Below are 24,811 nucleotides of genomic sequence, written 5' to 3'. Positions count from 1 at the left end.
GTGGGACGAGCGGTTTAGAAATGACAGCAGTCTGAAGTTGGTTGCAGTTTTTTCATCTCACCTTGTATATAAGTGTGATATGCAAAATGCTAACTAATGAATTGCGAGGAATGCTGTTTTCATGAAAATAAGTTTCATTTTCAACAATTCTCGCGTTTCAAATGAATTATTACATACAAACCAATTCGCACCCTCTCATTCTGCTACTAACGCAGAAGGCGATAGCACCTCGGGTAGAAGTGATTTGCAAACCAATAACAAATTCTATTATTAAAACCAATCATCTCAGTGGTAGAAATAGATATTATTTAGTTTGAAATAAGAGTTCAAATATCAAAAATCATAACAAAGGATGCATGAGAAAACAGCAACAAAATAAAAAAACTGTCATCGTAATATCAAACCAAGAGCAAAATATTTATAGAAGACGAATTTTCCATTTATTTTATATTCAAGCATTTAGAGTAGAATAATATTAAAGGTATTTCTCTTATCTAATTATGATGCAGTTTATTCAATGGTATTTTGTGTGAAGATAGAACTACTAGATCAGTTTAGATTTACGTTTACGTATTGAAATAACTTATCAATAACGAAATAAGATATAATAACTAATAATTTGTTGCTAAACAGATATTGTATAATTTCTTGATTCCTTGGATGAAATATCAAGTATCGCTATAACAGTACAGAAATATCAAGCCAAGATATGATTGTTGTTCTGTTGACCAAATGTTATCATAGACACACGGGGAGGCATGAGATAGGAACTTGCGAGCACTTATTTATCTCACCTTTTGACGACCTTGCTCTGTTTTTCAGGGACAATTTTCATTTCATCTGTTCAAATTCACGTTGTTTTGAAAAATCCCACAGTAATATGAGAAAGGCATCATTACAGTATTAGACGGATTAAAACCGATTTTGTAAAGGAAAGCTTCAGAAAATGAGTTCTTCTTCTAGTTTAGCTTAAGTTAACGACTCAACCGAATGTACAGAGGGGTGCTACGGGGAGTACACATTAATTCTGTCCGTTATTTTTTTTGGGTCAAAAATGCGTTTTTTCTCAAAATAAGAATGTGGAGATCAATCAAAGTATCGTCCATTGCTAGTTACTACTTTTTCTCACCTCTCAGGTAATTTTCGAATTCCATCTCGAAAAAATGTCACGTTTTCTGAGATGATCCAAGTTTGAACCCAATTTTATATTTCAATGTCTCTCGGTTTCAGTTCATGAGGCACCCAATTGCCTTGCTTTTGAATCATTCCCGTGGATTTTAATCGTACAGAAACAGTCTGTCTTGCTTAGTCTGATTCTGCAAGCTCCTCGTGCGTTTGACTCGGATCTTCATTGAGTAATGTCGATGTTCATTCTCAATTCTTTTTTTGGTTGTCAAGAGCATGTCTTCAACGCTGAAATTCACGCTTTAGCTGAACTTTTCTTCCAATTGAGTTTTTTTTATGTTGAGTGAATGAGATTTTTTTTTTAAATGTACAACCAACAAATGTCTCATCTTTTGAAACTGTCGACATAAGCTTGTACCATCTTTTAAAAACGGATCAAACCAATTTGTACTTCCAGTACATGGGGTCCAATTTTGTTTGCCGAATTTTGGATACTGTGATATTTTATTATTTGGTTCATAGCACGTGAGCACGTTGAAATAAGAATAAAGTTGAATCGTCGTTAAAATTTGTTTGTCATTTTTGGATCCTTGACGCACAATTCAAGCGGAAATGTGTTCTTTAATTTAAAATGTTTGTTTTGTTTTCTTTTTACTGTTGTTTTTCGACAGATACCTACATCTACATTACAAATAATAATAGATAGAAACGGACAGCGACAAAAAAATGCAATCACAAAACGAGCATGAGACCATCGACTGGCAGGGTTCGTGTCACGATATTAAAACCCGCAACCTTTATCTGTTCGAGACTGGAACACTGACAGACTGCGAGTTTTTGGTCGGTAGAGAGCTGGGAGATCGAAAGCTGATAGCAGCTCACAAACTGATTCTGGCGATGGCTTCCCCGGTTTTTCACACGATGTTCTACGGAAGTCTTCCCGAAAAAGATGTGATTCATGTGACGGATCTCGATCACGGAGCCTTTCATTCTTCACTCAAGTAATTACCTAAAAAATCCAATATCGCTTTAGATAATTGACTTTATTGATTCATCTGCAGGTACATTTATACAGATGAGATAGTTACCGATTCAGTAGATGATGCTATCGAACTTTACCACGTAGCCAAGAAGTATATGCTGTCGTTTGTTGTCGATCAATGTCTTGCATTTATACTGATTCCTAAAACTGCGTTTCGGGTTTACGAGTTTGCCACATTTTTTGATGAACCTCAATTGAAAAAGCGTTCTCTCGAAATTATACGCGATAGCACAGCAGAAGCCATTCAGGATGACAGTTTTCTAACAACAAAAATCGAGACAGTATTGATGGTTTTGAAACAAGATCGGCTCCAGATAGATTCCGAGTTAGATTTATTTGATGCATTGAACAAATATGTTACATTCCACCCCGAGTTGACTGAAGTTCCATCCAACAGCAAAGAAACTCAAACCATGTCATCTCCCTCCAGTTCATCGGATGGAATGCTGCCACCGATGTCGTCGAATAATGAATCGTCTCAACCGAATGTTGAGACGAAGGAACCCGTGGTCGAAGATATCGAAGAACGTTCGACCGAACATTCACATTCAGAGAACTCGAAACAGCATTCTATTCGGGACCTAGTCCGGCGTATTCGTTTCTTGACTCTGTCACCGAAAGAATTTGCTGAAGGACCAATGAAGCAGACCACACTGTTAACACATACCGAGAGTTTTGCCATTTTGGCCAACCTTGTTTCGACAAATACCGGTATCCCGATACCCGATGGATTCAGCGCTAATCAAACTTCAAGGAATACGGTTCCACTCTTACCATTCTCAACAATTCCATTCGAACGGTTTGCCCCAATGCAGTACGGAAATACGTTTCGTTATTGAGGTTACGAATAAAAATATGTTTTGAAACCATTTTAATTCTTAAAAAGATTTTTTTAATCATGAAGGTTCTTCCATTGTTCCCTGCAAGTTTCAGTTTTCTGTATACTACATGGAATGAAAAGTCCCGGGCCTCTCACAGAAAGAACGTGAATAGTCTCGAACGGTGTATATTTTCATTAAGAACGAGCCTCTAGATGGCCAAATACCAAATTTCATGTCAATCTTTTCACTAGTGTTTGCATAACAGCTGATCGTGTCAGACGAGTAATATCAGGTTTACTCGGTAATTTTCGGATCCCGGCTCGAAAAAAGGAGTCCTCTTTTGACGCTATCCATGAGGCAATCCATTTTTCCAACTCTTCAAAGGATTGAAAATATTGATCTGCCAGGCCGTGTGCCATCGAACGGAATAGGTGGAAGTCAGAAGGGGCGACATCTGGGGAATACGGCGGGTGGGGCAAGTCTTCCCATTTCAGCGTTTCCAGGTACTTTTTGACCACTTTTGCGACGTGAGGTCGAGCATTGTCGTGTTGGAGGATGACTTTGTCATGTCGCTCTTGATATTGTGGCCGCTTTTCTTTTAGCGCGCGACTAAGGCGCATCAGTTGCGTTCGGTAGCGATCTCCTGTGATGGTTTCATCCGGTGTTAAGAGCTCGTAGTAAATCACACCGAGCTGATCCCACCAAATACAAATCATAACCTTGGCGCCGTGAATATTCGGTTTTGCCTTCGACGAAGTAGCATGCCCGGGTTTTCCCCATGATTTTCTGGGTTTAGGATTATCGTATCGAACCCACTGTTCATCACCGGTTACGATTCGAAGTAAAAACCCCTTACGATTTTGAAGCAGTTGCTCACATGACAATTCGTTAGGCACTGTACACACTCACTTTAAAGGCATTATCATCTATGTATTTTGACCAGCCTCAGCTGGAACAGCCACCCATCGGAAAACGGCGGAAGCAAAGCTGTACACCTGATAGTTTTCATCAAGCTATTAAAAAAGACTAGTTTCGTGTCCTGATAAAATAAGCAACGGTGAAATTGAATGATTCTACAGTGCGAATTGGTCCACCATCCCCCGTATTCTCCAGACCTGGCCCCCAGCGACTATTATCTATTTCCAAACCTGAAAAGTTTTCTCCAGGGGAGAAATTTTTGTCGAATGCTAACGTCATTGCAGAAACGAAAGCCTATTTTGAAGGCCTTGGCAAATCTTTCATTTTTTAAAGGGCATAAAATTGTTGGAGAACCGGTGGGTCAACTGTATCGTTCTAGAATGAGATTATACTGAAGAAGAAAAAAGTTTTCACGGAAAAAATTGACTTCTTCTTTATTAGGCCCGGGACTTCTCATTCCATGTAGTAGTTGTAGTATTCAATAGCTCGACCCATGTCGACTATTATCGTCCGTAAAAATCGACACATAAACATACTCACTTTTCACAAAGATCGAAATAAGCATGTCATACTTGATATTTCTGTTATTTTATATCGCATTTTAGTTTAAATGTTGTAGATCAAAATAAGGTTTAAATCAGAAACCCATATTTATTCAGACAATCGTTCTCCATACAAAAAATATAAGACTCGTCCATTTTGCCATAATGGTGACCATTTCCAGGTTAGGGTGGATCGAAAGATCAATTTTTTAGATTTTCATCCAAAAATACTTTTCAAAACTCAAATGTCTGTCTGTGTGTGTGTGTGTGTGTGTGTGTGTGTGTGTGTGTGTGTGTGTGTGTGTGTGTGTGTGTGTGTGTGTGTGTGTGTGTGTGTGTGTGTGTGTGTGTGTGTGTGTGTGTGTGTGTGTGTATGTGCGTATGTATGTAACGTTTTTTTGCATTAACTTTTCTCGGAGATGGCTGAACCGATTTTCACAAACTTGGGTTCAAATGAAAGGTCTTGTAGTCCCATACAAAATACCTGAATATTGTTTGGATCCGACTTCCGGTTCCGGAGTTATGGGGTAAAATGTGCAAAAAAATGAAAATGTGTTTTCTTGCTTTTCTTATAGATGGCGCGACCGATTTTCATAAACTTAGGTTCAAATGAAAGGTCCTGTGGTCCCATACGTAATTCCTGAAATTTATCTGGATCCGACTTCCGGATCAGGAAATATAGGGTAAAGTGTGTTAAAAATTGTATACCATCACTGAACAAGGCGAAAAACCGTAAAAAGTTTTCTAAATCGACCTCAAATCTTCTCCAATTAATAGTTTTTTTATCAGCAGACGGTCAAACAAACCGATTTCGGTTATTGATTTTAGGAATCGAAGAAAACTATTTTAAAGAATACCACAGTATTATATATGATAGTATGATTGATATGAGAAAGGCATCATTACACCACTAGGTGGATTAAAACAGGTTTTTTGCTTGTATTCAAACGAATTTTAGATGAATTTTTCGAAGATGATGACTCAACGAATCAAGTTTGGAAGGCAACATTTCCGGTTCGAGAGATGTAATCTTATATATGAATTAACTGACAAATCCCAATGTTTTTCAATGCTACAAAATTTCTCGGAGATGAAAAAATCAATTTCGAAAGATTTAGGCTGGTTTGAAAGCTATTTTTAGGCTATTTGATAATCTCACAATACTTATGACCGAGGATAAAATCTTACAAATGTTTCAATGAGACCGTTCGAATGGCAAGAGAAAGGCATTATCATACCACTAGGTGGATTAAGCAGGGTTTTTTGTTAAAAGAAACACTAATTTTGAATGGTTCTTGTTTTGGCAGTCGTTGTTGATGGTTGTTCCGGATTAACTCATGATTTTTCCGTTTGGGATTCTTAAAATAAATGCATTTTTCAACGCCACTAACAAAAAAAACTGGTTTTCTTTCGTGTATTTGAAGAAAAATTTTTAAAGAGGTTTTTTCGGTTTTCCATTTGTTTTCCATTCAATTCATGTGGCTCCCATTTTCCACACTTTTGAACATTTATCACAGCTCTATAACGGTCAAAAAGTGTTGGTTGTGCAACATTTGACATTGCTGCCATGCAGTTTTGGATAGATAGATAATTCAAAACTGCTTGAAATTCGGCATCTTCAAAAACTTTCTTCATGGGCTTCTACGGTTTTCATTTCTCACGTTAAAATTATTATCTCTGAACCGTTGGAACCATCTTTTGCATGTTGATTTTGATAGAGCATGATCACAATATGCCTCAACAAGCATTCGATGCGACTCTGCAGCACTTTTCTTCAAATGAAAACAAGTAATAAATTATTTCCGAAAATCATTATTTTCTGGTACAAAAAAAAACGATACGATTAAAAAATATGTTTGTTTGTTCAACGAATTGATGTACAATAAATATGTTTGGCAGATGACCAACCAAACAAAACCTGTTTTAATCCACCTAGTAGTGTAATGATGCCTTTCTCATATCAATCATTCTATCATATATAATACTGTGATATTCTTCAAATTTTTTTTTTCGATTCTTAAAAAAATAACCGAAATCGGTTTGTTTGACCGTCTACTTATAAAAACTATCAATTGGAGAAGATTTGAGGTCGATTTAGAAAACTTTTTACGGGTTTTCATCCCTTTCAGTTATGGTAAAAAAATTTTAACACACTTTACCCTATATTTCCGGATCCGGAAGTCAATTCAGGAATTACGTATGGGACCACAGGACCTTTATTTGAACCTAAGTTTGTGAAAATCAGTCGCGCCATCTATGAGAAAAATTAGAAAACATATTTTAATGTTTTTGCACATTTTGCCCCATAACTCCGGAACCGGAGGTCGGATCCAAATAATATCCAGGAATTTTTTATGAGACCAAAAGACCTTTCATTTGAATCTAAGTTTGTGGAAATCGGTTCAGCCATCTCCGAGAAAAGTTAGTGCAAAAAAACGTTACATACACACATACACACATAGATATTTCGCATACTCGACGAACTGAGTCGAATGGTATATGACACTCGGCCCTCCGGGCATCGGTTCGAAAGTCGGTTTTCACAATGATGGCATAACCTTTCTATATGAGAAAGGCAAAAACAATATTAAGGCTCGTTCACACCAAATGTTCATTATCGACACATTTGTATCTTAACGCTCACTTCATACCGGTAGGTATGTCTGGTAAAAACATGTAGTGCCTTATTTACAGTTCTTGTAAACCGCTAAAATGTGAAGTAATCAGCATTTTCAAACACAAAAATCCAATTTTTTCCCATTCATTTAGGGGTTTGTGCTCAGGGCACATAACCGTATTAACTTTTCCTTTACATTTCGTCTTAGACTCGTCAGTGCATAACAGTTTATGTTGCGATTTAGGTTGGACAGCTAGATGGCATGACAGTTCAACATAAACTGCTTTGCAGTGACGAGTCTAAAACGAAACGTAAAGAAAAAGTAAATACGGTTATGTACGTTAATCATAAACCCCTAAATGATGATAAAAAAGGCGGGTGGGTAATGTCCGAGACATAACTGGATGTCGTGAATACGAAAACAACTGACATGTTCCTTAACACTTCCGAATATCAATTAGTTGATCAATTGTATGAATTATGCAAACATTCCCCTTTTCCACATTTTTCGCAAAAACAAAGAAGGTTTCACTTGATCTAGATTACTGTGAATTTCACACAGCGAAAAGTGCAAAAAATCAAATTAAACAGTTCTAGATTTCCACTAAACTGAGGTTATTTCCCTTCGATTTGCAAGCAAGAAATCCTAATAGTTCTTTAGAAAAGTTTTAGAGCCATTAGAACGGCTGATTTTGTGTAATGCTCCACCGTTGCTTTTTCACCAATGCAAATGACTGGCAGCTGTGACGTCATCGCTCTTGTCGGAAGCGAAACTAGCTTTGCAAACGACACAAAATACATCTGCTCGCAGTGGCGATAGAATTCAAACTGATCCAATTTTTGTTGAGAGGTTTGTTTTTACCTGATTTCGTTTGTAGCTTTTCCACTAATGGGCGGTCCTAACGGCTATAAAAATAGCAGCATATATTTCATTTCGGATTTGCATTCCATTGAAAGAAGCTATCCAAATGCTGTACGGGATTCATTCCTGCCTTTCAGAAGGACCAAATTGTGGAACTCACTACGATATTAAACACTGTTCGGAACATTTTCTCGAAATATCTGTTGTACAGCAGCAGATATTTTGTTGTCTTCCTCAGAACGCGTTCTGATTGGCTGGTGTTGACATCGGTCAAATGAGACAGGTTTTTCAATAGTGTACTATTGAAATACTTCAATGCTGTTTTCTATACACGCTTAAGTTGAAAAATTTCGATTCTATTGGTAGTTAGATTATATAAATCCTTCCACAGATCACTGAGCTATGAGCTTTAAAAATACGAGAAAGGCAAACGCGCCTTATGAATTATCCTCTTTGATACTCGTTTATACCAAACATTTTAGAAAAGTTTAATTTTGAATTATTTGTGATTATGTCACACAACTGAATATTTTATCATAAAATTGTGATCATATTTCCGATGGCATGTAGCAAAAATTATGTTGATTCGTTAGATACAACAATAGATATTCACGATCAAAAACTTATCACTCTCTCAGCGGGTAAATTTTGAAAATGCACCCCATAGTAAAGTAAGTCGTATTCACGACAAAAATCGATATAACCGATTTAACATTTTTCGATGGAGAACGATTGAACAAAATATTACAAGTTTCTGAAAGATTGTTTATCGTTTTCTCAAGAGTGCAATAAAATTTCAGTAAATCTAGAGAACCGTAAAATATCCATTAAAGGGCTGGGGTCCAATAGGAGATTGATAGTATCCCATTATCTTTCTCCGGACAGAACCAGCCTAGAGGCCGTGTGGAATCCGGCGGCAAAAAAATGTAGCCAAGAGTAGTTCCACTGGGTTCCTGCTTCCATGTCGTAAAATGCCACAATTGCAGGAGTATCTGTCTTCCTACATTCAGTTACTAGAACTCTGTTTTACTGATCTATTGCTTGTTTCAACAAAGTGTTTTTATTATTTCTTAATTTTTCTCCTAACTGATTCTATCGAGTTTCTAAGAATAGTCTACTCTGGAAAAATTATTTCTTTTCTTTAATTTTATTTATTTTTCGTACTCTATAGCTTCTGGTGAGCTCAAATCTTACGCATTTCACATCGCTTATTCTCATGGTGCGATTCGATAGCTGTGCTTTCATTGAAAGTAATCCGCTTCAGAAGTAATTGTAGTTTTCTCTGTTTTATACGCCGCTTTTATTAACTATAATTAAAATACGAATTTGATTTTTTAATTCATTTTTTTTGTAATCGTCTGGATGAGGGGCTGGGGTCCACTAGGAGATTGATAGTACCTATTAGCTCTCTCCGGGCAGTACCAGCCTAGATGATGAGCATGAACTTAGCGAGGCACCCCTCACCGATGATAACGCAAATAGGTGAATAATTTGTTGCTAATTTGTTGCTAATTAGTTACGGTAATTTTGAATTTGTTGCTCAATTTTTTTAAAATTTTTTTGAGTACTTCGCTAAGTTCATATGAAGTTAGCGAAGCCCCCCTCCAATATATGCTTCAAAACAAATCGAAGCCCAGTGAATAATTTGTTGCTAATTTGTTGCTAATTAGTTACGGTAATTTTGAATTTGTTGCTCAATTTTTTTTAAATTTTTTTGAGTACTTCGCTAAGTTCATATGAAGTTAGCGAAGCCCCCCTCCAATATATGCTTCAAAACAAATCGAAGCCCAGTGAATAATTTGTTGCTAATTTGTTGCTAATTAGTTACGGTAATTTTGAATTTGTTGCTCAATTTTTTTTAAATTTTTTTGAGTACTTCGCTAAGTTCATATGAAGTTAGCGAAGCCCCCCTCCAATATATGCTTCAAAACAAATCGAAGCCCAGTGAATAATTTGTTGCTAATTTGTTGCTAATTAGTTACGGTAATTTTGAATTTGTTGCTCAATTTTTTTTAATTTTTTTGAGTACTTGGCTAAGTTCATATGAAGTTAGCGAAGCCCCCCTCCAATATATGCTTCAAAACAAATCGAAGCCCAGTGAATAATTTGTTGCTAATTTGTTGCTAATTAGTTACGGTAATTTTGAATTTGTTGCTCAATTTTTTTTTAATTTTTTTGAGTACTTCGCTAAGTTCATATGAAGTTAGCGAAGCCCCCCTCCAATATATGCTTCAAAACAAATCGAAGCCCAGTGAATAATTTGTTGCTAATTTGTTGCTAATTTGTTGCTAATTAGTTACGGTAATTTTGAATTTGTTGCTCCATTTTTTTTAATTTTTTTGAGTACTTCGCTAAGTTCATATGAAATTAGCGAAGCCCCCCTCCAATATATGCTTCAAAACAAATCGAAGCTCAGTGAATAATTTGTTGTTAATTAGTTACGGTAATTTTGAATTTGTTGCTCAATTTTTTTAAAATTTTTTTGAGTACTTCGCTAAATTCATATGAAGTTAGCGAAGCCCCCTCCAATATATGCTTCAAAACAAATCGAAGCCCAGTGAATAATTTGTTGCTAATTAGTTACGGTAATTTTGAATTTGTTGCTCAATCTTTTTTAATTTTTTTTGAGTACTTCGCTAAGTTCATATGAAGTTAGCGAAACCCCCCTCCCAAATATGCTTCAAAACAAATCGAGGCCCAGTGAATAATTTGTTGCTAATTAGTTACGGTAATTTTGAATTTGTTGCCCAATTTTTTTTAGTACTTCGCTAAGTTCATATGAAGTTAGCGAAGCCTCCCTTCCAAATATGCTTCAAAACAAATCGAAGCCTAGTGAATAGTTTGTTGCTAAATAGTTGCGGTAATTTTGAATTCGTTGCTCAATTTGTATTATTTTTTCTCCCGCGAATAAAGTTTGTGCGCGTTTTTGAATTACAATTTTCTCTGCTTCTTTCATTTTCCAGAGGGTTTGAAACAATTCAAGTAAATGTATTGTTAACTAATAATATTTTTGCCTTTCTCTTATAGAAAGGTTATGCAATCACTGTGAAAACCGACTTTTGAACCGAGGCCCGGATGGTCGAGTGTCATATACCATTCGACTCAGTTCGTCGTGATCACAAAATGTCTGTGTGTGTTGTGTGTGTGTGTGTGTGTGTGTGTGTGTGTGTGTGTGTGTGTGTGTGTGTGTGTGTGTGTGTGTGTGTGTGTGTGTGTGTGTGTGTGTGTGACAAATAGTGTCACTCAATTTTCTCAGAGATGGCTGAACCGATTTTCACAAACTTGGATTCAAACGAAAGGTCTTATAGCCTTATACAAGACAAAGTTCCTGAGTTTCATATGGATCCGACTTTCGGTTCCGGAATTACAGGGTGATATGCACCAAAAAAAAAAGAAAAAAATAGTCACACACGTTTCTCAAAGATGGCTGAACCGATTTTCACAAACGTAGATTTAAATGAAAGGTCTTATAGCCTTATACAATTTTCCTGAGTTTTATTTGGATCCCACTTCCGGGTCCGGAATTACAAGGAAATATGTGAAAATTTATGAAAAAATATGCAATCAATTTTCTCGGAAATTTCTTGACCAATTTTCACAAACTAAGAAGGAAATAAAAGGTCTTGAAATTCTATAAAAAGTCCCCGAAAAGTTTATCCAGATCCGACTTCCGGTTCCGGTATTACAGTGCAATTGGTGAAAATTTTCAATTTCATGGGTATTTTTTCACAAGCAATGGCGAAACGAGGTGCACATTTTTATAAAACTTACTGCTAAATTCATCTAGTTGACGGATCTTATTAGTTAGTGATTATATAAAACTACTTTGGGACTACGAGTCCCCGGTTTCCGCTTCCGAAAGCACCGGTAATAGTGATGAAAATCTCCAAAAACGGAACTCCCGTCGATTTCTCAGCAACGGTTAAGCCGTTTTTCACGATTCATGATTCAAATTAAAGCTCTCATTGTCTTCAAATATACTGTGCCATTTCATCCTGATCCGACTTCCGGTTCCGAAATTATAGGGCGATAAGTGTCAAAACATTCAAATTCAAAATGATGATGCAGGGGAACGGGTATAGCGTGATGGGTAAGTCGATACCTTTGACGCTGCCCACCTGGGTTCGATTCCCAACCCCGAACATAGGGTCTGAAAACTTTTCTGGTCCGAAGAGGTGAATGACAGCAATGTTAAAACCTCTATAATCGAAAAAAATGACGATGCAAAAGTGGTACGCGACGGTACGTGCGGCTTTGCTCCATTCACAGCGTGCTTTGTTCAATTTCGTATAGCGTGCAGGGTTGCCACATTAAAATTTATATTTTTCAGGTGAAAAATATGTAAATTTTTAATCCTTTTATTCAATTTGTACCTACTTCTTAATGTTATTACAAGATCATGATAAAGATGTTTTTCAATAAAAGTGCACTTATTGCCTTTCTCATAAAGAAAGTTTATACAATTACTTGAAAAATTGACCAGTGGAAATTGACCCGAAAGGCTAAGTGTTCTATACAATTCGACACAGTTCATCGAGCTGAGCGATGTATGTGGGTGTGTGGGTCAAATAATGTCACTCATAAAATAATCTCGTAGCCCTGTAGGTTGCTATTGAATTTCACACCGTCATTTAGAACGTCGAAGGGTAAAATTCTTCTAGATTTGGCTTTAAACTGATTCAATTTGTAGGCTATATTAGTTACTTACTAAACGAACCGACTTTGGTTATACTGGTTCCAAGTTCCTGGTTCCAGAAGTACCAGAAGTAGTAGTCAAAAAGTTTAAAACGAGACTCACTCAATTTTCACAGAGATAATTTGATCGATTTCCACAAACAGGCTCCAATAAAAGTTCCTACAGCCTTATAGGTTGCTGTTTAATTTCATCCGGGTCTGATTTCTGGTTCCAGATCTATAGGATAAAGTGTGTTTAATCATTTAGTGCGACGATGCAAAATAAAGAAAAATTCTTATCAACTTGACATAACTGTTTACAATTTGAAAAGGTTATGTTAGTTTATACCCAAAGAAAGTTTCTAATTTTATTCAAGATTGGAAAAAAAATATCTTCACAAAATCTTCTGGTGATATTGTTGAAAATATTAGTAATATTAGAAAGGCATCATTACACCACTATGTGGATTAAAACAGGTTTTTCAAATTGAATGTACTGTGAAATCGTTTGCCAAGAAATTGACAGTAACGCACAAGTAAAATATTTGTTCTTTTTATCAAAATATTGATTGAAATAAACTAATCCATTGAGAAATATTTTTTGTCATGTTTTGTAGATTCTTCAAGCAGCAATATTTGCTAGATCAAAGCAAATTTTCTTTTGTCACTTTTGTCGTTCAGTCCGTCAGTTTTCTTTTGATCAGAATAATGGGCCTCCATGAAAAAAAAACGGATGAAACTGACATGAAGACAAAACGCAACACTTAATAGTCACCACACACGCTCAGTTCAGTTAATCGTTCAGTTTTTCATTCCGTCCAAGGTTCATTTGGACTGTCCGGGAAACTGAAAGTGTTTATGTTTATGTTTATGGATGTAGAAATGTCGATCGAGCAATCGAATAATAATCCAGATACTCGAATAATATTAAATCGATTAGATTGAAACTAATATCGATTATTAAACTAGTCGAATGATTCGATTCGAATTCGATAATAATAATAATAATTGAATAAATTATCGAGTATTGGATAATTAATCGAGTATTCGATTATTATTTAATCGATCAATTTGAAAATTTTGCTCAATTTAAAAACTAATCTAGCAATTCTCAATTTCCGGACACCCGACTGTGCTCAACTTCACACTCAATAGGTACACAATACAACATTCAAATATCTTCAGACAGAGTTGCACAAGTCTGTAAATCCGAAAAAAAAATCATTTCTCTATAAAGTATAAAAAACAAAACTGACTTAGCGAGTAAAAAAATGTTAATTTTGATAAAAGTCTGCAGAAAAAATCAAAGAGTTGAGAAAATGTTATTGAAACATTCAATGGTTTTAGAATGAGAAATTCAATGAGCGTTCAATATTCGCATCTTCATATCTCACTATAAAATGACGAAAGTAAATGTTTCATCATCAACAATCGGAATAAACAAAATATAATTTCAATTCCATATACTTTCAAAATTTTACCCTCGTAAGTTTACGTGGGATATCAGCATTTAAGTTTCAATCTTAAGCCATCTCAAGCCAAGTCTCAGTCGGCAGTTGCTCTCGTATGCAATTTTGGTTTTCAGTGCTGCATTGGTCTGGTGTCGATTACTTTAAATGATACAACTTTGTCCACCAACAGCGAAATTGATCAATCGTCGTATGGATTTATAATAACACTAACTGACCCGTCGAACTTCGTCTCGTCAGAAGAATTGTCAAAAGACTAAGTGGTCAACGTTTCTCTGCATTATTTTTCTGATTACTCAACCTACAATCAACGGAATTCTACACACGTTCGCTTTAGCTCCAAAAGAAGAAACATCACCAAAGATTAATGTGAAAATATGAAATAATTCTGTTAAGCGAAAATTGAACAAAAGCACAGATTTCTATTCTGAACAGTCCGTTTTATGGAATTACTCATACGTTCACCCGACAGAACAAACTTTGAAGCAGTTTATTATACAGAAAAATTTCTATTTTTGTGTTCGGTAGTAATTTTTGCAGCAACGATCTGTAAAATATTATTTTTACTGAAAGATACGTAAAATTTATCCAACTTCTATGTAAAAGTTACGGTTATTTGTTATTTACTGATACGGTCTATGAACTCTGAAATGCCATTTCTCTTGACGAACTCAGTGAAAGTTCTACCAATATTCGGAAAATTAATAAAAAATAATGAAGAATTTCAGTAACCATCACTATACATTCAGCAGAAATACAGATCTGTCAAATAACATAATTTTTGGACGTAAAAATGTGAAAATTTCTAGATTTTGCAGAGAAAAAATAGTGGTGCGAATTGATTGCTAGAAAAATAGATAATACTGATTCCTAGCGGTAATTTTTCATTTAGTGAATATATTCAAAAAGCCTTTTAAAAATTTTTATTTCAGTACTCTAAAAATATGAAGGGTGATCCCATATTCTACTGAATTGCATCCGAAAGATATCTGATCATTTTATTTCAATAAATTATTTCTGGAAAGCAAATGTAATTCAATGCATTTTTCACACGCAAATAAATTCATTAATCGGATGGAAATATATTTAGAAAACTAAATTGCTTCTTCCTTTTCCAGATCTATAATACAATTTACTAAAAAACAGTAATACTTCACGGGTTAAGTCGTTTACATATTTTTAGAATTGTGAAGTCATTAGAATTATGACAGATCGAAGTTCAGTGGAACTGTTGATCATTCAGCAAATAAAACTTTTACTGAACGGATTACCGAATATTCAGCTGTTTGAAAGTCAGTAAAACTGTACCGACATCCGTAGAAATAATTCGGTGTGTACAGCTATTAAGCAGTGAGAAATTTTTCTCAGAATCTGTTCTGTACGTTCAAGTTATCAAAAAGTAATGCGTATTTTAGAGCTCTAATAAAATGGATATTTTCAGGTACTGTGGAACTTTTGATTGCTTGGAGACGACGCTTAAATTGTAATTTGATATTGATCTTACCAGTTTGAACATTCTTCACAGAATATGCAACATGAAATAACAGTCTCAATTCATTATGGTAATCATCTTGAACATTGATATCTAATAACCACTCACTGTGTGCGCTTAGTCTTATCTAAATCATTAGAAAGAAAAATGCAAGGAAAATCTCTTAGTTTGACCTTAGCGCTTCTACAGCACAATCTTTTCATTGATTCGTTAAAAAAATTTCAGATTGGTTAATCTTGCCATTCTCCATTCCCATCTCCATTGAACACAATTCATCAGCTGGTAAATGATATCAAAACTTCTTCTCCTACCTACAACGGTTTTCTAGAGTCATTTATGTCGTTTTCGCTTGATGCCAAACCTAACCCAGTTTCATCTCTAACTTCTGTCAAACCGTTTGTTTGAAGTCAGTTTCGAACCTAGTTTCAACGTTCGACGTTCGTTTGAACTGAAAATCGAATCAGTTTCGAACCTGGTTTTTAAATCAGTTTTACTCAAACCCCCCGTTGCTATGTGCGAAATCAACACAGTTTCGTGAAGTGTTTGTTTGATGAAACTACCTTGGGTCAGTTTCAGTTTTTTCAAGCGAAAACGACATTAGTAAGCAATAATTTTGATACCCATTTAAGCACGTGGTTCGAAATGACGAATCACATCCATCAAGTATGCATGTGAAATCTCCACACAAAATATCTCGTTGCGCGCCAAACAATATTTTAAACTATCTAGTATTCCTTTCTTCGATGGCCAAACATTTATGCAACTCGTTATGCGCCAAACACCTTTCGATGATCTAGCAATTATTGGCGACTTTTTCAGTGGAAAATCCCATTATCAATGCAAAACAACTTTATGGATTTTTCTCACTTTTCCGGTAAGTTTCCTAATTTTTCTTATGTACGAACCCGGTGGGGGTAAAAACTGATCAAATAAAAAAAGAATCATGTAAATCCATCCATGAACGGATGGATCCATACGTGATGCAATTACAAAGAATGATCTCTGCATTTTTATATATATATAGATTCGGCGGACAAGAGTTTAATGAATTGATTACGGAATCCACGAGACTAAGAAGAGATTAAAAAGGAAACTAAAAATATCACGTCATCAATGTTCTTAAACCGCAAGTCTGGACGGAAATTATATCGAAAAAAAATTATGATGATCATCGACTACTCCACGGATATCATTTTGAAAGCAGTTACGTTAGTCAGGAGAGACTATCAGGTGGATTTACATGTGCGATAAAATTTCTTCAATCTTATTTCCAATATAAAATTTACGATCAACTTACGACAAAAATGAGATAATTGTTTATCCACTCCCCTTTTTTTAATTTTCGGGTTGGTATTGCTGATTGGATTGTCAAGCTACCATTAGCAGAAAAACCTGTTTTAATACAATGTGGTGTAATGATACCTTTCTCATGTACATATAATATTGTGGTATTCAATTCAAAAAATTTCTCTTCGATTTTTGAAAGAAACCAAGAGATTGTTTGTGCATAACATACAGAATAAAACAGTACTTTGATTGTCTAAGTCATCGTTAAGAAAACGAAGTGGGTTTACTATTATATGCACTTTCGGCACCGGAACCCGAGAACCGGTATAATCAAAGTCGGTTCGTACGGCCACCAACTAACATGACACACAAACTCTTCTAGTACGCACTCTAAATTACGATTTAAATGTTTGTTGCATCCGAAAATATTTTAAGTGACGGTGTACAATATTGAACACACTTTACCCTATAACTCCGGAGCCGGAAGTCGGATCCGGATGAAATTCAGGAACCACGAGATCTTTCATTTGAATCTAAATTTGTCAAAATCGGTTCAACCATCTCCGAGAAAACCTCTTGAGATTATTTGACACACACACACACACACACACACACACACACACACACACACACACACATAAAGACACACAAAGACATTGCTCAGCTCGATGAACTGAGTCGAATGGTATATGACACTTGGCCAATTTTCACTAGTCGGTTTTTCAAGTGATTGCATAACCTTTCTATATGAGAAAGGCAAAAATATTATTAGTTAACAATACATATACTTGAATTGTTGAAAACCCTCTGGAAAATGAAAGAAGCAGAGAAAATTGTAATTCAAAAACGTGCACAAACTTTATTCGCGGGAGAAGAATAGTTCATATGGAGAAGAATAGTTCATATGAAGGAGAAGAATAGTTCATAAGTACTCAAAAAATAATACAAATTGAGCAACGAATTCAAAACTACCGCAACTATTTAGCAACAAACTATTCACTAGGCTTCGATTTGTTTTGAAGCATATTTGGAAGGGAGGCTTCGCTAACTTCATATGAACTTAGCGAAGTTATAAAAAAATAAGAAAAAAATTGAGCAACAAATTCAAAATTACCGTAACTAATTAGCAACAAATTAGCAACAAATTATTCACTGGGCTTCGATTTGTTTTGAAGCATATATTGGAGGGGGGCTTCGCTAACTTCATATGAACTTAGCGAAGTACTGAAAAAAATTTTAAAAAAATTGAGCAACAAATTCAAAATTACCGTAACTAATTAGCAACAAATTATTCACAGGGCTTCGATTTGTTTTGAAGCATATATTGGAGGGGGGCTTCGCTAACTTCATATGAACTTAGCGAAGTACTCAAGAAATTAAAGAAAAATTGAGCAACAAATTCAAAATTACCGTAACTAATTAGCAACAAATTATTCACTGGGCTTCGATTTGTTTTGAAGCATATATTGGAGGGGGGCTTCGCTAACTTCATATGAACTCAGCGAAGTACTCAAAAAAATTTAAAAAAATTGAGCAACAAATTCAAAATTACCGTAACTAATTAGCAACAAATTAGCAACAAATTATTCACTGGGCTTCGATTTGTTTTGAAGCATATATTGGAGGGGGGGCTTCGCTAACTTCATATGAACTTAGCGAAGTACTCAAAAAAATTAAAGAAAAATTGAGCAACAAATTCAAAATTACCGTAACTAATTAGCAACAAATTATTCACTGGGCTTCGATTTGTTTTGAAGCATATATTGGAGGGGGGCTTCGCTAACTTCATATGAACTTAGCGAAGTACTCAAAAAAATTTAAAAAAAATTGAGCAACAAATTCAAAATTACCGTAACTAATTAGCAACAAATTAGCAACAAATTATTCACTGGGCTTCGATTTGTTTTGAAGCATATATTGGAGGGGGCTTCGCTAACTTCATATGAACTTAGCGAAGTACTGAAAAAAATTAAAAAAAAATTGAGCAAGAAATTCAAAATTACCGTAACTAATTAGCAACAAATTAGCAACAAATTATTCACTGGGCTTCGATTTGTTTTGAAGCATATATTGGAGGGGGGCTTCGCTAACTTCATATGAACTTAGCGAAGTACTCAAAAAAATTTAAAAAAAATTGAGCAACAAATTCAAAATTACCGTAACTAATTAGCAACAAATTAGCAACAAATTATTCACCTATTTTCGTTATCATCGGTGAGGGATGCCTCGCTAAGTTCATGCTCATGCCTAGATGCCGTGTGGAATCCGGCGGAAAAAAAATGAACCAAGAATAGATCCACTGGGTTCCTGCTTCCATGTCGTAAAAGGCGACAATTGCAGGAGTTTCTTTTTCCTTTCAGTTATCAGCTAAGGAGTGTATCGAAAAGTAGGTAGCAACATTGATTATTGAATAAAAAAGCGAAAAAAAAAAACATATTTTGACATCAGTTTTCGATATATTGTAGAAAAATTACCTAGTTTCTGTGAAACGCTCGCACTTTTAACTTGACATTCTTCATTAAATTCTGCACAGTTACTTTTGTGACATTCCTGGTGGCAGCTGTCAAGTTTTTTTTGAACTCCTGAATTTTTCGGGACACTGTACCTTCCTTCCGAAAGTGCCGCTTGACAATTGCCCAATACTTTTCAATTGGCCGAAGATCCGGGCAGTTCGGTGGGTTGATGTCCTTTTCCACGAATTGTACATTATTTTTTGACAACCACTGTAGAACGGAGTTGGCGTAGTGAGCTGAAGCCAAATCCCGCCAGAAGAGAGGAGGAGCCTTATGCTTTCTGTGTACAGTGGCAGCATTCTCTTCTTCAAACATTCTTCCTCGTACACCTTGGCGTTAATTGTGCCCTTCGTGAAGAAAATCGGCGACCGCAAACCACAGGTACAAATTGCTTGCCAGACCAACACCTTCTCCCCAAACTTTTCCATCGCCACCGTGGTGTCAGCGGCGTCCAGGTCCTGGTACACCGATTTCGTATAATATTGCGGTCCGGACAGCGCTCGAGAGTCTTCCTTGGCGCAGGTTTCGTCGTCGATCAGGATGCATCCGTATTTATTCTGTAGAATCCGGTTATACAGTTTTCGCGCTCTTGTTTTGGCCTGAACTTGCTGTACCAGGGACTTTTTCGGCACCTTCTGTTTCTTGTACGTTTTCAGGGAGTTCCGAACTTTGATCCGTTGAATCATCCCGATATTGGTGTTGAACTGCTTGGCCAAATCCCGCGTCGACGCCGATGGGTTTTTCCTGATGTACTCAACCACTTTTAAGTCCCGGCCGGGCTGGCTGGGACCAGTTTTCCTACCGGATCGGGGCAAATCCTTCATGGAAAGGATCTTACCGAACTTCTCGATAATATTTTTGACACTGGTGTGGTGCACTTTCACCCGTTTTGCAATTTCGTTGTACGTGACACCACTTTTTGAGCACCAAGTGTGCAGAATTTTGTTTCGCGTTTCCGGATCAATTCGACTCATCATTGAAACGATAAACCGTACCGAAACCAATCACCGAAAACACACTGCAAAAAGTTAAGCCATTTCAGAGTAATAACTGTTTGAATGTTGCTAACTACTTATCGATACACTCCTTATTTTCAATGTTTCACTTCTGATTACTCTATTTTACTAAATTATCTTTTCATTCAACCTATCAATTTTCGTCTAGCTTCGGAGAAAAGTTTTATTTTTATTTTTATTTTTTCTTCCATGTTATTGATTGTCTTTCAAGATTATAAATTGAATGATAAAAATCAACTGCTGCGCAAATCCGTTGATATTACAAAGTTAATAACAGAGATAACATATATCGGTATATTGAATACATAGTAAAAAAAAAACACTTGATATTAATATTTCAAACAATAAATTAATATTTTTCTCGGTAGCCGGCTGCCCAGATCAACCAATATAACCAAATAATACGTTTAATAAATAATGAAAATAATAAAGCAGAAATAATACAGAAACAAGACGCGCGTGAAATCTGTTGACATTTATTTGGTGATTTAAAATGATTCTATAACAACTGTTTAGAATATGGCAATGCAATGAATCAACAATTAACTCGGGAAGCCAGTGAGTTTAGTGGTGCATCCGAGGATCTTGAAACCGGAACATACTGAGTCGCGCGCGCATAATACCAATACTGAAATTTTTACTAACAAATATCCTTCTCCCGTGACACAGTAGTATACACGTTTTATCCGTATATACACGGCCTCTAGTAACAACAAGTTTTGGGCTAACATTCCTTCCCTTTCCTTAGACGATCTACGTTCGGGCCTGGCCAGCGCCGGTACTGATCAATGAATTCTGGGGTAACCAGAAAATGTACATGATGATTTCTTAGTCTCAGGTTGGATCATCTAGATATTCCCTGTACAATTTCAGCTAATCCCTATCAGTAACGGAGTAGCAACCAGGGGTGGTCGCTCAAGCTCATTTTTTGTAATGGTCTGGATGGTGGTGAGGCCAATTTATTCGCTTCACTATTTCGAATATAGTAATTCGTCGGCAATATAATAGCCTGGGTCGGTCTCGGATTCTTCGAATGGTTAAGTCTGAATTATTTGTGCGTAAGACTTCTTGATTGTCTAAGATAGTTTTAGTTGAAATAGTAGAAGTGACGGGGTGATTACCTTGATAGGCTAAAAATTTGTCTTGGAATTGTTCGGATGAGAGTAGCCACAAAACATAAAATTTCACTGTGAGACAAATCGAAGATCACCAAACTAGAGCGATAGTTGTTCGTAAGAATCGGTTCATTCGAAAATAAATAAATAAACCAATATAAATTCAAATATGCTAACCATCATAACACTTCAGTTTAAATTTATTGGCCGTCAATTAAAATACCTTCATATTTCTCTCTCGGTCATCAGCTGCCTAGAGATTGAAGAACAAAAACTATAGGTTTTAAAACCAAGATTGCGTTGGGATTCGATTGGTTTCAAATCGATTGACTACCGTCCAGAGAATTTGAACTGTACTGGATGCATGTCACTTCTAAATGGAAACAACACCATTTTATCCTTTTCCTTATCCTGAATTTTGGTTCCAACTTGCTCGCATTTTGATTCAATTTTTCACTATTTCAAAACTTTTTTTTACAGATCAAGAAGCTTTCGAGTTTTAAGAATTAGTTTGACTACTTGGTAATTTTCCCAGAACACATATTGTTAGAAGTTATTGTTGTCAAATTTGCGAGTTCATCGGTAGTGATTAAACAAGTAATTTTGAAAATTCGAAAATGGAATTGAAAAAGATCAATCAGGAAATCCCTATCAGCTACTGGCAGTGTCTTCTGCTGGACGTCAAATCCCGCATGAAGCATTTACTGGAAACCGAGACAATGGGTGACTGTGAGTTTTTGGTTGGCAAAGAGCCGACACCGGAGAGAATCATCGCACACAAATTTGTCCTCTCGGTGGCATCCCCGGTTTTCGAGACTATGTTTTATGGATCGCTGGCTGACAAAAAGAACGAAGCTATACGCATTCTGGATATTGGTGTCGATGATTTCAAAAAAATGATGACGTAAGTATCGAAAGCATTCTTTTGAACTGACAACTTGACCCCAATGATAAGTAAATGTTCGAAAACCTAATCCGGTTCTTTCTCTCAATAGATATATTTACACGGATAAAACTGAAATTGGCTCTTTGACTGAAGCAATGAACATTTATTGCGCAGGTCACAAATACCTGCTGACGGGACTCCGTGCGGAATGCCGAGCATATATGAAGGCAAATATAAAAGCTGATAACGCCTGCGTTATTTACGAATTTTCCAAATTTTATGAAGAATCTGATTTAATGAGTGAATGCCTTACTATGATGCGAAAACAAACAAGTGCGGTGATCACCAGTAATGGATTTTTGGACTCTGACCTCAATACTGTAATAACCATATTGAATCAAAATGAATTGAGTGTTCCATCAGAGATCGATCTTTTTAAAGCCGTGAAGCAATACGCAGCTAGGAATGGTATTTCGCGTGCAGAACAAAAATATGTAAAGAAAGTAAAGAAAGATGGCCCAACTATTCTTGATGCCCTACACCGTATCCGTTTCCGTGTGATCGCGGATTCAAATGAGCTCGCTCGCGAGTTCCTCGGAACGGAGCTCTTGACAAAGTCTGAAGTCGCAACCATTTTGTTGTGCGTTTCGCTGAAGGAAGCGAAACATTATGTTATGCCTGAGGGATTTTCGTCCAGTTTGAACCCACGAATCAACCCAAATGTTGCTAAATCTAGTTATAATAGAGCTTATGGGCACAATTGCCCTACATGCGGACGTTACTAGCGAAGCTAGAGTAACATTCATTATATTTTTGTTTTTTAGATTCACCGGATTTTAATTACTTTCGGAATATTGTTCGTGTTCGGTTGCTCATTCATAATTGATTATTCATGTTATTGCAACAATTATTTGATAATAATCTTAAGTTATATCGACTAACTAAGCTAATGTGAAATAAAGTGGATATTTTTTCTGTTGAAAATAACAGCATTTGAACGCAATTAAATGATCCTGAAAATAGAAAAAAAAAATTCTTTTCATATTTGAAAACAGCGTATTTTCTTATCAAACAATATAAAAATTGTGTCCTTAGTACTTCGTTTTTTATTTAGTTTTACGTTGTCGTTACGTTACGTAATTCAGTTAATATTCCATATGATTTGACAAAAAATGTTGACTGCATTCGATACCAAAGTAGTATCTCAAATACCTTAAACTCAATGGAAGAGCTCTCCCCCACTTGAAGAATATGACTTTCTCGTTTGTTCGATTCTGGAGGCCGCAGAACAAGCACAAACCAAACGATTTCTTGGCCCATCGTCTAACAGAAGGCATCCAAACCCTTGGTGGGACAATGAGTGCTCAGATGCTAAACACGCGAAACAAAATGCTTTCAAGACGTTTTTAAAACGAGGAGTAGGAACTCCTCAGAATTTTGAACCATTCTTGACTTTAGAAACCAAGTATAAGAGCATACTTCGGACCAAGAAATGTAGCTATTGGAGACATTTTGTCGAAGGTTTGTCAAGAGAAACCTCAATGAGCACTCTTTGGAATACGGCCAGTTGAATGAGGAATCGTAACGTAGGAAATGAGAGTGAGGAATACTCGAATCGATGGATATTTGATTTTGCGAGGAAAGTTTGTCCAGATTATGTTCCTACGCATAGCATTATTAAGCAGTCTTCTCCAAATGATAGTTCCATTGATAGCCCCTTTTCAATGATGGAATTTTCCATAGCACTCATGTCTTGTAACAATAACGGTCCTGGGTTGGACAGAATTAAATTCAACTTGGTGAAGAATCTGCCCGACCTTGCAAAAATACGTTTGTTGAAATTTTTCAACAAGTTCCTTGAGCAAAATATTGTCCCACCTGACTGGAGGCAATTCACTGGACCCGAAGCTGTTAACCGGCAAAAACCATTGCAAGATACCTTAGATAACTTTTCCGTTTGGGCTGTTCATCTGGGTATCTAATCTAATAAAATTGTATCAGACAACGATACTTTCAGTATTGGAATATGGATGCGCTTGCTTTCGTTCCGCTGCAAACTTTCAAATTATCAAACTAGAGCGAATTAAGTATCGTTGCATTCGACACATACAATGAGTCTTGAAGATCTGGCGGGAGTTCTTCCATTGAAGGATCGTTTTTGGGAGCCTTCGGCGCGACTGCTAATAAGATGTGAGGTACTGAATCCCCTAGTTATTAATAACTTCGAAAGGCTAGTTGAGCTTCAATCTCAAACAAGATTCATGACAGTATGTTTTAACCATATGTCACAGGAAATCGACCCTTCAAGATATATTCGTAACAGCCTCCTAAATGTCCCTGACTCAACTTTATTTTTCGACACATCCATGCAGCGTGAAGTGCGTGGAATCCCGGAACACCTACGCTCGATGCAAATCCCAAAAATATTTACA

At 36.2% G+C, this 24,811-nt stretch overlaps 3 protein-coding genes across 9 annotated transcripts in view; all 3 read left to right on the top strand.

Annotated features, from left to right (window-relative positions):
- LOC131427270 (spectrin beta chain, non-erythrocytic 5) overlaps window positions 1-24,811 on the top strand; it is a 335,003-nt gene that overhangs the window by 135,130 nt on the left and 175,062 nt on the right. The window lies entirely within an intron of this gene.
- On the top strand, window positions 49-3,927 carry LOC131427273 (BTB/POZ domain-containing protein 3-like). Its single transcript, XM_058590309.1, has 2 exons — window positions 49-2,126; window positions 2,187-3,927. Exons 1-2 carry the CDS (start codon window positions 1,852-1,854, stop codon window positions 3,004-3,006), a joined length of 1,095 nt encoding a protein of 364 aa, XP_058446292.1. The 5' UTR covers window positions 49-1,851; the 3' UTR covers window positions 3,007-3,927.
- On the top strand, window positions 20,622-23,298 carry LOC131427276 (BTB/POZ domain-containing protein 2-like). The gene is made up of 2 exons (XM_058590314.1): window positions 20,622-22,397; window positions 22,489-23,298. Exons 1-2 carry the CDS (start codon window positions 22,111-22,113, stop codon window positions 23,162-23,164), a joined length of 963 nt encoding a protein of 320 aa, XP_058446297.1. The 5' UTR covers window positions 20,622-22,110; the 3' UTR covers window positions 23,165-23,298.

This window comes from Malaya genurostris, chromosome 2, assembly GCF_030247185.1.
Source record: "Malaya genurostris strain Urasoe2022 chromosome 2, Malgen_1.1, whole genome shotgun sequence".
NCBI classification, from domain to species: Eukaryota; Metazoa; Arthropoda; class Insecta; order Diptera; family Culicidae; genus Malaya; species Malaya genurostris.
Note: the sequence above shows the minus strand (reverse complement) of the source record. Positions and strands in the feature narration are given on the sequence as shown.

What these genes read in the sequence shown, in the direction of transcription:
- LOC131427273 (XM_058590309.1), top strand. Translation starts at nt 1,852, where the DNA reads ATGCAATCACAAAACGAGCATGAGACCATCGACTGGCAGGGTTCGTGT. An exon ending in GCCTTTCATTCTTCACTCAA is followed by an intron (nt 2,127 to 2,186) that starts GTAATTACCTAA and finishes ATTCATCTGCAG; the next exon opens with GTACATTTATACAGATGAGA.
- LOC131427276 (XM_058590314.1), top strand. Translation starts at nt 22,111, where the DNA reads ATGGAATTGAAAAAGATCAATCAGGAAATCCCTATCAGCTACTGGCAG. An exon ending in GATTTCAAAAAAATGATGAC is followed by an intron (nt 22,398 to 22,488) that starts GTAAGTATCGAA and finishes TTCTCTCAATAG; the next exon opens with ATATATTTACACGGATAAAA.